Source organism: Artemia franciscana, chromosome 7 (genome assembly GCF_032884065.1).
Source record: "Artemia franciscana chromosome 7, ASM3288406v1, whole genome shotgun sequence".
In the NCBI taxonomy this organism is placed as follows: Eukaryota; Metazoa; Arthropoda; class Branchiopoda; order Anostraca; family Artemiidae; genus Artemia; species Artemia franciscana.
The window spans coordinates 45197341-45213041 of NC_088869.1; the positions used below are offsets into that span (position 1 = coordinate 45197341).

Below are 15701 nucleotides of genomic sequence, written 5' to 3' on the forward strand. Positions count from 1 at the left end.
TGATGTTATATTTTTATTTGATGTCATGTTTGTTATCTTTTTCAATAATATCAATGGAGAATCGTACATATTTTTTTAAATAACTTATCCGTTTTTATTTTAATTGCAGAGCATAAATAAGCGGTTTCAAAGATTAGAATCTCACGTAGTAACACTGGCAAGAAGTGTTGCGCATTTATCGTCGGAAATGCGAACTCAGCATCTGGTCATCAAGGTAAATAGTAACTCTATCGAATCTTATGCTTGATGGAAAGTCATTACAGTAGCCTTGTACTGATTTTAAGAGATCCTGGGACTATTCTTGCAGGTTTTATTATTCATCCAAGTTTTATCATTCAAAGCAATAAAACACGGTTTAAAAAAAGTCCACATGAAATTAATAATCCCGTTAAATATTTTGTTCTACACTATTCAAATGACCTCCTGATATTGATCAAGTACGTATGGGGATTTCGTCCTGTGGGGAGACGTGGGGATTGAGGACAGCTTCAAAAAAGCGACGAATGGGCAAAGTCTGTGGAAAATATATGATATTATCTAAAAAATCTAGAGATCTAGGTGAGGGGCAAATGATCAAAGACCCCTTCCACGTGTGTCATTACCTGATATTTTGCTTTGAACTATAAACTGGAAGCACCGGATATTGTCATGAAATAATATAGAAGTTAAGCATTTAAAAATTAAAATATCAGAAAATATTAGCTCCACTTTTACAATAACAAACTAAAGTAGTACCGGATCAGGGTAAAAGACGAGTAGAAATGATTATGAACTTCAAGTATGGAACATACACAAGTATATGACAGCTTTCATTTTATTTCAGTTTATTTGCTTTTACTTTCCCTTTATCTTTTCTCTTCGTCTCTTTTATCTTAGAGAAAGAAATATCTTGTGGTCTTTTTTGGATTATCTTATTTTTAGTAATTTTTAAGCTTTTAGTTTAGTAAGCTTTTTAAATCGCTTTTATCTTTTTGATTCTTTTCCTGTTTTTAAGGTTATGACTATCGAACACTACTTATATATATATAATAGTAGTTATATAATAGTAGTTAATATATATATATATATATATATATATATATATATATATATATATATATATATATATATATATATATATGTATGTATATATAATGTATATGTAATGCATATGTATGTAGACATATATGTATGCTGTATTAATGCTAAGGCTTACCTTAGAGCTGATTAGAATTATTGCTAATGTTAGGGAATAATTCATTGATATTAACCTAATTTAATAACTCCATAGAAGTACCAAACTAATTATAAGCAAGTAACTTTACTAGCAATATGAATGAGTTCCTGTTGAAGTATTTTTTCAAAAATAAGAAAGGCAATGAACACAGAATTTATGTAAGGACTTTCCAAAGCTTATTTGCTTTACTAAATACAATAAGAAAAATAATGATAATAGATAGGGGTTCAGTTGGAGGGAGGGATTATTCACCCCTCCCCCAGAATTTGAAAAATACCTTTATAGATATTTTAATTGAAAATGCCTTTTTTGGGATTGTCACAGAAAAATTGAGGAAACAACAAGGCTATCCTCCTAGATTTTGCAAAATAATATTCTCAAAACCCCAAACCCCTTCCTTATATTTTTGTGAATTGACGCCACTAATAGAAACTAAAATCATTGAAAATCATTTATTCTAAGGAAAAAATTAAATATAAACTGCACTCAGTACATAGATTGCTTATCGCAGTAAAACAGTGTCTGTAGGGTTTGAAATAAAATTTTTTGAATCGGCTAGAATTTTTTTTTCAAGAAAAATCAAACAGATTTTCTCAAGACACTGCAGCTGAATTAGAAGCATAGTAATGAAATCCCTCCTTTCACGCCCCAACGAAATTCCAACGTTCTAAAACAAAATATTAAAATTTATCCCTTTTTTGAAACTTATTCTTCAAAGAGTTCTGATAATATATTTGATGTTACTATGCTAATTTAAAGACAGGCTTTTAAATGATGAATACTTCTCATTCAAATTTAACGATAGTTGTGTTTCAGGAGTCGCTCTTTCGAACTTTGCTCTTTACGCTGAAGTTTGACTTTTTGTCAAACTTGACTTTTACTTAACCTTTTTTACCGAAATGTTTGTTTTTTGTCAAATTAATAGACAAAAATAAAAACCTCTTTGGCTCTACTTTTAACGGAATATATTGAATTTTTCAGGAAGTTGAAAATCTGCGTCAAGAAATGAGCCAATTACGAGTGGGGCGGCCTATGGGGCAAACAGCTGTTAGAGGTACCCATGAGTATGACCTTTGGAATGAGCGTGTAAAGAAACTCACAAATTTTTTTGGAGATGAGCCACCACTTTTAAGGATCTTTCTCCGAAAGCTTGGGTACGAGGTACGTATGTTGGACGATAAATTTACTTAAGAGTAGAGTGATCCATGCAATTTTATTTTCTTTGCCAAAGTAGGCTACATCACTTTTACGGTGAACTGTTAATACTTATAGACAATTGGGACTGCTAAACGTTGTGAGTGGAGAGAATACGAGGGTACAGAAATTTTTTTTAGACACCAGGATAGCAGCGGGGGGAAGGAGGGAGGGGGAATACCTCTTTATTATAAAACGTATTAAGAAATAAACTTCTCAAGGCAAGAGAAATTATTTAATTTTTACATACAAAATGGAACAAAATTCTACAGAAATTTTAACGGTGAAGATTCCTGGCAAAGAGATCAATCACTTTAATCAATTTTGTATTTAATCATTATGTTTTATTATGTGTTTAATCTTAATCTCTTGTCCAATCTGTTATTCTATTGACTCAAATCAAAATTACGGAAAAATTAATTTTTTCCCAAGATTAAAACGGGTTTAGATGTGTCTATCTACAATCTCCTAAGGCTTAAAAATGGCCGCGGAAGGAGTAGAGGTCACAAGTTGAAAGATCTTCAAGGAGGATATTTTAGGCTCTGAATTCATTCTCGAAAGTTTCATGCACCTGTCTTACATCAACAACTTTCCAAGATCTCAAAAGCCAGTGGACCAGGTGTCTGCCAAGATCTTCAGGTTTCTAACGGTCCATGATCAAAACTGACCCTCTGTGGATCAATGTCATATTTTGATTTTTATAATCGTCATTTCAAGTATGCCCTTTTAATAACAGGACAACTCTTCCCCTGGAATTGAAATCCCTTATAATTTCAGACATTTAAAAAATGAACAGAATAACAATAGAAAAAGAAAATTTAAACTCACTATCTAGTTGTCGAACTTGGCTCCTGAAATTCAACTGAGCAAAAATAATAAAATAATACTGCTTTATACATTCGATTAAAGTAGCCACCTTAGTGGCAGTACCGTTTGAGAGAATTATGGTTGGTACACGGAAAAAGGGCTGGAGAGAAGACCCAGAACTACAACTCGCAAAGAACCGTCTCAAGTTTTAGTTTAGGATATGGGTGGATTGTGATCGTCCCAGATCTGGTTTAATTTTTAGGATGGTTAGATAGACTAAAAAGAGTCTCGGAAAACTGTACTGATCTTCAAGAGAAGGCAAGTATCTATTCTGTCTCGTGATATCCGAAATCATCCGCAGCTACTATGGAGCAAAATATCAAAGTTCACTTCATTGTCTTGTCCACGTTCTATCCCTATTGATATAACTTCCTGGGAAAAACACTTCTCCGCTTTATTCTCTGATAGCCCCCCTCCACCACTGGACACCAATTTTCGGCAGATTCTCTTTCACCATTTCTCTCAACTAGATCATAGCCGAAATCTTGTTTCTATCACGCCATCGTCGGTTCTTAAGCTAATTCGTCTCCTTAAAAAGGCTAAGCTCCTGGCTCCGAAGGACTTAATCCTGAACATTTGATTTATGGTACCAACAAACTATTCGAGTATGTGGCGCTACTTTTCCAAGCCTGTATTGCGCAGCAATTCGTACCGACCGCACTATGCGAGGGCACTGTGATATGAGTCCCAAAAAAGAATAAGGACCATCAATCTTGTGACTTTTATCGTCCAATTACAGTTTGTTCGGTTACTGCAAAATTATTTGAAAAAATTCTTCTTTTGGAAATGTCGAATAGGTGTGATCATGGAGATCGTCAGTTTAGTTTTCGTGTGGGTCTTGGTATTGGGAATGCACATGCAGTTTTCTTGTCTATTTTAGAGAGGTATGAAAGAATGAAGAAACCTTTATATGTTTGTGCAATACATATTTCTAAAGCATTTGATTCGATTCTACACACCCAGGCTATTTTATCACTTTTGAGGAGTGGGGTAAACCCATTCATTTATGCCTCCCTTTGGCAATCGTATCAAACCTCCTCTGTACATTTCCGTGTCGAAAATTTGTATAGCAGCCAAATTTCTGTGCGTCGCGGAGGAAAACAGGGCTCAGTGTAAGTCCTGCAATATTTAACAATGCCATCCGCTGTGCGACCCGCAGAATACTGCATTTTCTTATCGAGCCATCTATTGATGCAAGTCATCTTTCGTATGCAGATGACATTCTTCTGCTGTCTGATAATTTGCAATCACTGCAGGCTAATGTGAACAGCCTTTATGTCAGGTTGTCTGACATCGGCTGGCAGTCACTTCTGTTAAAACTGAATTTCTCTTTTTTGGTTGTCATCAGCCTCCCAATTCAAAATTCTGGTTGGCCCTGATACAATTTTTGCCAGTGTGTCTCTCAAGTACCTTGCAATTGGGACCTCGATTCCAGCAACAAGGTCACTGACAATAAGCGTTTTGAGAGAGAAGCTGAGAAAGTCTTATGGAGGTTTTTATGGAGTTAAAGGTCAATTTGACAAAAAAAAAACAACAACAAAAAAAACGCTTGGTTGGCTTTATAACTCGCTTCTCTCTCACAGCCAACCGAGATCAAAACAGGATTCGTTTGCTGTTCAGACTTGTTACCGTGTTGACGCGAATCAGTAACATTTGACGACCGAGGAGTGATGCGATAGCATTTCATCAGATTGATAGGTTCTGTGACTTCAAGTTTGTTTCTAATAAAGTTTGAAACTGAAACTTCCACTTTTTCGGAAACTTTTTCTTCGGGAAGCCCGTGAATGAGTAGATTAAGCTTTCTTTCTTTTACTTCAAAGGCTAGCAGCCGCTTTTCCAACGAATTTGATTGGGTCTTTTGGTCATCTAAGGCTAACTCAAGCTGAGAAATTTTATGGTCTCGCAACACAGCCTCATCCTTTAGAATTTTAATTTCTGCCGAAATTGAGTCTAGCTTTTTTAGAAACTTGAGCTTGTGCCGTTAGGATTTTATCCAACTTCTCATTGATAAGCTTCTTGAATTGCTCAAAGGACGACTGGGTGACCACTGACATTGCAAATTTCAGCTATAATCCGCGAAGAATGAACAGTGTTAGTCTTCAATTATTCTCTTCCGTACACAAAATAACAAGCACTTTTCTTGAATATGGGCAGGCCCACGATAGAAGTGGCAATCACCGTTGGAAAGATGGCCCAGAGGAAAGGGAATTGCGGGACACGGTACACCTTTATAATTATATTCCAATGCCACTGAATTAAAGCCAAAGTTTATTCAAATAACTCGTAAGAAATTGACGATTTTAACAAATGGAAATAAATATTGTGTGGTCACCAGTGTTGACGCTTGCGACGGGAGAACTGTCCCTCTCCTGCTTGCAAATTAGGGTTGCATTAATGTCTTATTATACCGCTTTACGTCTACACTCTTTGAATGCTCAAAGATAATAATATTTCTTAATCTCTTACTGTACTCAATGTCACTAGTTGCACAATCCAATTAGATTCAGAGTTAAATCCAATTTATGTCCTCACAGTTCAAAGACCAAATCAATACTGAATATCTTCAGCGAATTTCAGCCAGGACTGATACGAGCCTTCAACCAGGCTCGCAACTTTTGATGACAAAGACTAAATTTGATGAAACTTATATATTTAAAATCAGCATGAAGATCCGATTCTTTTGATGTACCTTTTAGTATGACAATTCCATTTTTTACTATTTTGTTTACTATATTTTTACTTTGAGTTTTGTTTACTATATAGCCGGGTCGCTCCTTACTACAGTTAGTTACCGTTACCACGAACTGTTTGATATCTGTAAACTCAAGTATCTCAAACTGAATATTAATTCCAATATGTGAAAGAAGGGTGTCGACATTGTCTCTAGCCTTGGATTTCGATTCACCTTGTATGTTCCATACAGCGCTCGCAAAATGGATGCTTCTACTCCAGAAGAAATATCACAGATGTGTGTTTATTTTTTCCCCAGGATAATCACATCAAATCCATGGTTCGATGGTCCTAGGCGCATTTAAACGAAAATCAAAAGTTCTGGTGCCCTTTTTAAGTGAGCAAAAAGATTGTGTCACATGAAAGTGGCTTTTTCTGCCATTTTGTGGCATCAAACTACGATTTTGCCCCAGAGATGACCAAGATGACCAAGATTAATTGAAAATCACGAGATAGTCAATCTATTTAAAAGTATAAAAAAGCTGTAAGTTGAGCATATCAGTTCCAGAAGAAGTAATATTACACGGGGGAGAGGGTACTCGTTCCTGAAAAGTCACGCAGTCCATACAAGATCAATGATTAACAAAGAAATTTATATTATGTTTGATATATTTTTCATTAGATAACGTTTATTGATGTAGAATTGCGCATCAGCTATGACAGAGGAGGGGGCATTGTGTCATTTGTAGGGGGGGTACCAGATGACTAAAAGAGCTCATTTAATGCCCAAATTGTTTGACCCTCACCCATCCTTTAGATAAATACAAAGAGGGGTATGGGAAGAGTAGGAACTAACCTCTTATCTCCCCTCCATTTGGACTAGGCCTGAATAAGGGTGCTGTGGGCTGAAGCATACATTTTTATTGCAGAAAAATGTGTCTGATATTTATTTTAAAGCTTCATTTAACTTACCTGATTTGCTTGATATTTCATGATATTATATGCATTGGTATGATCAAGAGTTCATCATAAGGCCCAAGTAGGCTAACTTTTTTTGAACCATCACATGAATATAGAAGGAGCATTGGAGAAGGAGGGAGGGAATTGGTATCCAATCCCTCTTGATTCCTGGAATTATTTTACGGCTACACCTTCTTTATTGGTGCTGGGGGGGATAGTGCCCCTCAGATAGCGAAATCTTCATCTATTTTTCATAAAATTTTACATTCATGATGCCGGGATGAAGGCGGGGAAAGGCGATACCTGGCATCATTTCACTCGTCAGAAATTTTCTTTGGAGGGGGGGGGGGTGTTTGAAAAGTTTTACCAAGGTCATTGATTTCACCGATTTTAAATGATATTGTTTCTGTTTTCCTATGTATATACATTGCTTCAATCTATTTAAACATATTCAAATTTGAACATAAGAAAACACTTTTGTACAGATTGTGACACCTTTGTACAAAAACACGTTTGTACAGGTTGTGATGGCTTCAACAAGCAAAAGATCAAAAGTCGCGCAGAATATCCATCAATACAAAAAATAATACCCCTCTTCGCACGCCTAAAATTTTGTAGTAATACAATTGTTTTGAACTTACTCAACGATACTACTGGTCATCGAAAATTTTTACTAAATTTTCAAGGTTTTTGCAAAATTTGAATTAGAATGCAAAATTTTAAGTCTTAATCAGAGAAAAAGAGGATGCCACCAATCAATTTAAAATTCTTTACATATACAATTGAACAACAAGAATACTGGATTTATGGGACCAGTAGCCCACATCATACCTTGGTTAGGCCTGGGCATGATTTGAAAAACGATCAAAAATTCAATAAAAAAACAAGTTTTTTTCTACTGAAAGCGCGGAGCAACATTAAAACTTAAGAACAGAAATTAGGGGACTGTCCCCTTTTCAAACCTATTTTTGATTTAATCAGTTCAAACCAAAATGTTCTCTATTATTGGTGTACTGCTATTCCCTACAGAAACCTTGAAAATTAATACTGAAAAACATAAATAGAGAACCCTTCGCTCCCAATAATGCTATTGTGTTTTTGGTAACATATCATTTTGTATTATAAAGTATGGAAAACTTTTAAAGGCTTAAGCAAAGAACACAGCCTAGGCTATTTGGATCAGCCAGAAGCCGGGGCTGCTTTGGAGTGCAAGAAAGGGTTGTAAAATAAAGTCTAATTGTTTTTTTTTGGCTTTTTTTATAAGCTAAAGATCGACAACTTGATTTAGAGTTAAATATTTCTTTTTAGTATTTTACATTGTTTTTGCTTTTACAATAGACTAATCGAACGTATGATATCAAAGTATCAAATGCATTTTTATTATACTGAAATGAAGACCGTGTCAAGGCTAGGTCAGGGAAGTCTGTTTTTAATTGTTTAAAAAATCTCGGAACTTACTTGGCACTAAAGACAGGAAACTAGAAGAGATGTCCAGAGTTCTTAAAAAATATTGGCGTATTTCTCCAAAATTATTGGCTTCTATCCATGACCTTTCCTTTAGTAACAAACAAAAATTGACGGAGTTGTTCTGTAATGTATCCAAGGGAATACGTACATAAATATATGTAATTGACAGGAGTCTTTATAGCTGCGTGGATGCACACAAGCATAGATTAAGCTAAGATGAGGAGTGGAAAACTTGAAGAAAAATATAAGAAATAGGGGAATTAAACTGAAAATATAGGGGAATTGAAAAATATATTGTCTTAGGAGAGGGGATTAATATGATCACACAGGCTTCCTGCATACATGCCTGCCATTGTCCTGGAGAATATCTTTACTATTCCACAATCAACGGGGTTTCATTTATTAAAAATGGAAATCAAGGAAAAGCCAAATCGATGGTGTTCTAATAAGATCATAGTTGCCAATAATTTTTTTTCTATGTTTATAGTTATTTTCATTGATTAAGTTTCTTTTCAAGGGTTGTATGTCACAAAGTAGGAAGAATGAGAGGAGACAATTTGTGAAACACAAGTAATGCTGTTGTTTTTTATGGATATGCCTATCTTAAAAGGGAATAGGGGCTAGGTTCCCCCTCCTACTTCTTAGGCATATTTGCATATTTATTTGATGTTTAAAGAAATGAGAATTTTTAAGTTGTCTAAATACAGGATATTTTCTGTAATATCTTCTGACGAAGAAAATTTTTGGCCTTTGTATCTGCAAAGACAAAGAAACCTAAATGGTTTGTCTAATTCTAAACTACCGTACGTAGCTTTTAGTCCAATGAGAAAAAACATGAGCTTTCCAGGAATTCTACCCCGGTAACTGAACCTTTAAGAACCTTTTAGTTGCTATGTCAAACGCAACCTTGTAAATAACGAATTCCAGCCCATTGCGACCGTTAATTTAAATCTGAAAAAGAACTTGTCAGTAAAGACGGCTGTAATAATATTTTTTTTTTTTCATTTATTAAACATGCCCTCATTTTCGGAGCAAATTCTTGTTTAAGTGTCCACTATTTTGGTCTCTTGTTATATTGTCCTCTATTTGGTCTCTTTTTTATTCTGATGGAGAATTTAGGCCAGGTTAAACACAATACTTTTTCAAAGCATTTAACATATAGGACCATATAGAAAAAAGATAATGATTATTAACTCTGAAGTAAACGCTCCAATCGATCAATTTTATGACCCCAGTAAGGACTTTTAATCTATTCTCTTATATTTAGTTAAGTAAAAAGTATCATACTAAATATTTTATTACTGGCAAATACAATGGTTATGACCACACCGATATAAAAAGAAAGCAGGGAATAAGTATTTACAAAATTGAACAATGACGAGAAGGATATAACTGCACAATTTTTCTTCTTCTTTATTACCTCTTGCATTATTTTCAGAAATATGCCTCCCTGTTTGAAGAAGAAAAAGTGGGACTTATAGAACTGCCCTACTTAACAGAAGACCGACTTCTAAATATGGGGATCCCTCTTGGTCCAAGACTGCGAATCATGCAAGAAGCAAGAGCACCGTCTAAACCAGAACTGTATATCTTGTGATTTTTTGTTTGTTTGTATTCTAGATCTCTCCACAAGTTCCTGTTCTTGGCAGAAATTACTAATATTCTGAGTCAATAAGTTGATAGCAGGATAGTTAGTACAAAAATTAATCAAATAGCATTTATGGAACCAAAAAAAGAACCAAAAGAATTTTCTAAATTTATGGTCAATGTCTAAGAAATACAGTATAAAATCTTACAAGTAATATTATCATCTTTTTCTCTGTAATTATAGTGGAACTAGATTTTGTGGAATGGTCTATTTACTCTGTGAAAATATTTAGATTTGGATCTCACTCAATCTTGTAAATGCTCACTTTTAATCATGGAATATTGTCTTTCGAGATTCTCAAATCCTGTTTGTCAGGTTTTCTAGCTGGCTAAAATATTTTTTTGTAACCGCCCCCCCCCCCAGAACAAAAATCTTAGATACAGTCTTGCTGGCTACCAATCATTTGCAAATTCATATTTATCCGCAATTTATTGACAGGCTACTTATTTGTCATATTGTAAACCTTGCCAAAAAATTTATTATGGTATTTTCAATCAGTAGTTTTTGATAATTGTTATCCATAGCTGCATGTAAAATGTAATTAAAGATTTAGCTTTATAAATGATTGGGGTTTTGATTTAATTTATTTACAAGTTTTATCCGAGCTCCTAAAAATTTAAATCATATATATTGGCTAAAAAGCCATTTTGATACCGATGTGTAAATCCAAAGAAGTAAGACATGAAAACAAAGCGTCTGTGGACGGTAGGAAGAAAAATAAGAAGAAAAACAGTCAAATGAATATTCGCCGATATACAATAGCGTTGAAATTAAAGCATAAAAGTTTACAAACAAGTCGAGAATATAGATCAAAAGGCAATTAAAAGAAAAAAAATCAAACCAATATATACTATAGCTACTCAATGTAAAAACAACGGAAGTAGATTATGCACTAAATGAGCCACTCTTCTTAACAACACATAAGCAAGTGACAATTAGACAATAAAACAATCGGAGTAGGATTGTTGTTGAAACAATCGAACTGTTTCAAAAAGAATCGTAGACTAGTTCGGCTTTAGATTTTGAAACTTATAAGTATCTAGCTGTAGCCTACATAACAAAAGATAAAAAATGATACGACTGAAGTTTGTTCTTTGCACCTACGAATCTGAAAGAATGGAAAGATCTAAAACTGAATGAGAGCTAAAATTTTTTAGTTTGACATTAGATTGTGAGCCAGTAGTTATGTAGCCAGTAGACAAACCAGCTACGTGTAGCTAACAATATAGCCAACAAGTCAGTTTATTAGCCAACTATCATGTAACCAGTAGAAAAACTATGACATTATATAAATTAGTAAAGAAACTGTTATAAATTTTCCATTTACTACAAAAAAAAAATCATTAAAGAAACGAAAAAAGAATTGAGAATTTTTTTTAATTTTTGTAATGAAGTTTAAAAAAAGTTTTGGAAGCAATTACGTAGCACTTTGAAAAGTGTTTTTTATTCTTCTACCTCTTAGCGTTTTTGTTTTTTTTTTACTTTTGTTCTGATCTCGTATTAAATTAAAATCGGAGTTTTGTGTTTTACATATCTGTGTACATTTTTTTTCTTTTTATCTCTTTCTCAAGTATGCTGTTAAATTCGGAATGTGTGTTGTAAAGAAGCTTGTTAAAAAAAAAAAATTGTTTAGTAATACTCCTTGGTCTTTCACATTCTTTCTAAAAATGTGGTGTACCTTCCTTTTGGGGAAATCTCAAATACTATATTGGTCAGAGTCCTGGTGTTAAAGCAACAAAGGGTAAATTTATACATACCAGAAGATATACTGGTGAGTATTAACAGGAAACCCTCATCCGGTAATCATATGGTACTTGGGCAAGAGTTAAATTTAAGTAATCCCTAGAATAACAACTTTAAACTCCTTTAAAGCCCTTACTTTAGTTGGTGTAAAAAGGCTCGTGAGGATTATGTACTATAGAAAGCTTATACATTTTGAAGTAGGCTGTTTTGTATCGTCTTAATTCATATATAAAACTACTAGAAGAGGTCATACCTTCTCCTCTCTACTAATCTGTTTTTTATAGATAGAAAACAACTGAAAGAGGCAAAAAAAAGGATAGAAAGAAGCTACTCCTTTTGAACCAATGAAAGTTTTGAACTTTTAACCCTTTGTTTCTTCAATACTGAGATGAAACAGAAAATAGATAGATGTCCTACTTTACCGTTATTAATTTAATTTGCCTTATTTCTGCTATTAAATGAAGGATTCTCATTACTCCATTTATAACTTAAGACTAGTAGAAACTACACCATCTAAGAAGGGGGCTTAACAAGAGCTTGAAACATAAAAAAAACTGATAGTTGCCAAAACTTTTGGCATACCCTTGTCATTTCTGGAGCCAAAAACCTTGATCAGGTAATTAAAAATAAAGATTAGTACAATAAAAGCTAAGTAATCGGATAGCAAGAAAGACCCAAATTTGTAGGCGCGATTATCATGGTCATAATAACAAGCGTACATCACAGAAGTAAATATATACTTGATACTTAGACCTTTTTTGCGTCAAGCATGTCGCTTATTGAAAAGAGAAGTAACTCTTATCAAACAGTTCGTGGTAACGAACTGTAGTAAGGAGCGATCCGGCTCAATAGTAACCAAAACTCTAAAAAATTGAATTTTGATATCAATAGCTACATCAAAAGAATCGAATTTTAATGCTGATTTTAAATATATAAGTTTCATCAAGTTTAGTCTTACCCATCAAAAGTTAAGAGCCTGAGAAAATTTGCCTTATTTAGGAAAATAGGGGGAAACACCCCCTAAAAATCGTAGGATCTTAATGAAAATGACACCATCAGATTCAGCGTCTTAGAGAACCCTAATGTAGAAGTTTATCTACAAAAATGTGGAATTTTGTATTTTTTGCCAGAAGACAAATCACGGGTGCGTGTTTATTTGTTTGTTTGTTTGTTTTTTTGTTTTTTTCCCAGGGGTCATCGTATCGACCAAGTGGTCCTAGAATGTCGCAAGAGGGCTCATTCTGACGGAAATGAAAAGTTCTAGTGCCCTTTTTGAGTGACCAAAAAAATTGGAGGGCATCTAGGCCCCCTCCCATGCTCATTTTTTCCCCAAAGTCAACGGATCAAAATTTTGAGATAGCCATTTTGTTCAGCATAGTCGAAAACCATAATAACTATGTCTTTGGGGATGACTTACTCCCCCACAGTCCCTGGGGGAGGGGCTGCAAGTTACAAACTTCGACCAGTGTTTACATATAATAATGGTTATTGGGAAGTGTACATACGTTTTCAGGGGGATTTTTTTTGGTTTTGGGGGTTGGTTTGAGGGGAGGGGGCTATGTGGGAGGATCTTTCCTTGGAGAAATATGTCATGGGGGAAGAAAAATTCAATGAAAAGGGCGCAGGGCGCAGGACTAATCTGGTCACGTTAGAAAAAAACGTCAAATTCAGAGCTTAATATACAATGCTTGGTGTTCGGAGCCTCTCTATTATGGAGTATAATTTGAAAATAACACAACTATACGAGCGATAAAACATATATCCCACAACCATAACTCAACTAACGAAAGAACTGCTAAGAGATAACACAACTATAAAGCGAAAACAGGTGAAAACTAACGGGAAAATAAACGAACTAAGAGGTGGAAGGGGCCCAGAGAAAAAATATAATCCTTTTCCAATTTTGAGCCTAACTTCCGCAAAGGAGTAATAATGTCAGAAGCCCCGAAATACCGAATTATTTTCTTTTTCCTATAAGACCGGGGTAAATGAAACAGAAACTTACAATAGCGGAAATATAATATACACAATTCAGCCAGATCTTGTCTTTTTTCAGGATAGGTGAAATGGCGGATATGAAAAGTATTGAATGGTCGCAAAAACTAGTGTATAGCAATGCAAGCGCTTTTCGATAATAATGACCAGATTAGCTACTATTTTACCATAACCCGCTTTAAGTTTTCTTTAATATGCCGAACAATATTGATCCTAAAAGCTAGTAGATTCCAATAAATATGAATGCTTGACCGCCGCAAACCAGAGACACAATGCATGGAGAAGTTAGAACGCGGATTTCAAATGGGCATAGACTTTGCATTAAAGACTAGGTACTCACACTTATCAATATTCAATGACAGACCAGCAGTTTTGAAATGTTTTGAAATAGATGATACGGAATTCGAGAGGCTAGATCTAGAACGGCTAGATCTAGAAGTATATCATCCGCATATGCAATACAAGAGACATTTACCAAATTTACAAAAAAGAAAGGGCATAATTTTGTATAACACACTGCGGATACAAATACTGAAAAGATACGGTGAAAGAACACCACCTTGACGCACTTCCAAGCGGGTTGAAATATTCCCATAACAATAAGAGTGAAACTTAACCGAATATGGGAATCAAACAGTTCGTGGTAACGAACTGTAGTACGGAGCGACCCGGCTCAATAGTAAACGAAACTCTAAAAAACGGAATTTCGATGCTAAAAGATATATCAAAAGAATCGGATTTTTATACTGATTTTAAATATATACGTTTCATCAAATTTAGTCTTTGTCATCAAAAGTTACGAGCCTGAGAAAATTTGCCTTATTTTGGAAAATAGGGGGTAACACCCCCTAAAAGTCATAGGATCTTAACGAAAATCGCACCATCGCATTCAGCGTACCAGAGACCCTCATAGAGAAAATTTCAATGTCCAATCTACAAAAATGTGGAATTTCGTATTTTTTGCCAGAAGACAAATCACGGGTGCGTGTTTATTTGTTTTTTTTTCCCAGGGGTCATCGTATCGACCAAGTGGTCCTAGAGTGTTGCAAGAGGGCTCATTCTAATGGAAATAAAAAGTTCTAGTGCCCTTTTTAAGTGACCAAAAAAATTGGAGGGCACCTAGGCCCCTTCCCACGCTCATTTTTTCCCAAAGTCAACGGATCAAAATTTTGAGATAGCCATTTTGTTCCGCATAGTCGAAAACCATAATAACTATGTCTTTGGGGATGACTTACCCCCTACAGTCCCTGGGGGAGGGGCTGCAAGTTACAAACTTTGACCAATGTTTACATACAGTAATAGTTACTGGGAAATGTACCGACATTATCAAGGGGATTTTTTTGGTTCGGGTGTGGGGTTCAGGGGAGGGGGCTACATGGGAGGATCTTTCCTTGGAGACATATTTCATGGGGGAAGAGAAATTCAATGAGAAGGGCGCAGGACTTTCTAGCATTACTATAAAAAAAAAACAATGAAAATATAAACATGAAAAAGTTTCTTCAATTGAAAGTAAGGAGAAGCATTAAAACTTAAAACAAACAGAGATTATTACGCATATGAGGGGTTCTAAAAATTTTAGCATAAAGAGCGAGGTATTTAGGAGGAGATAAATACTTCGCTCTTTATGCTAAAAAATTTTTAAGTAATTTCAACTGTTTATTCTACGGCCTTTCTGATTCAGGGGTCATTCTTAAAGAATTGGGACAAAACAAGATTTAGTGTGAAGAGCCAGGTATTAACGAGGGGACCAACCCTCTCATATATATAATCAAAAATATAAGAATATAAAAGTTTGTTACGTAAGTTAATTCTTAAGTTACGTATTTTGTTTACTAATAAAAACGTTCGCTAAAAACTAAAAGATCTAGTTGCCTTTTTAAGTAACCGAAAAATTGGAGGGCAACTAGGCCTCCTTCCCCACCCCTTATTTCTCAAAATCGT

General features: G+C 34.8%; 1 protein-coding gene across 6 annotated transcripts in view; it reads left to right on the forward strand.

The window, feature by feature from the left end:
- Positions 1-10844, forward strand: part of LOC136029356 (uncharacterized) — an 83705-nt gene extending 72861 nt beyond the window's left edge. For 3 of the 6 annotated variants that reach the window (XM_065707663.1, XM_065707665.1, XM_065707666.1), the window contains 3 exons: positions 110-214; positions 2198-2377; positions 9813-10195. In XM_065707663.1, coding sequence (XP_065563735.1) covers positions 110-214; positions 2198-2377; positions 9813-9971 — 444 coding nt within the window. In that variant the 3' untranslated portion in view covers positions 9972-10195. Of the gene's footprint in view, positions 1-109; positions 215-2197; positions 2378-9812 lie in introns of all 6 variants that reach the window. The other 3 variants (XM_065707662.1, XM_065707664.1, XM_065707661.1) reach the window with 2 other exon arrangements.
- Positions 10845-15701: the final 4857 nt, after the last annotated feature.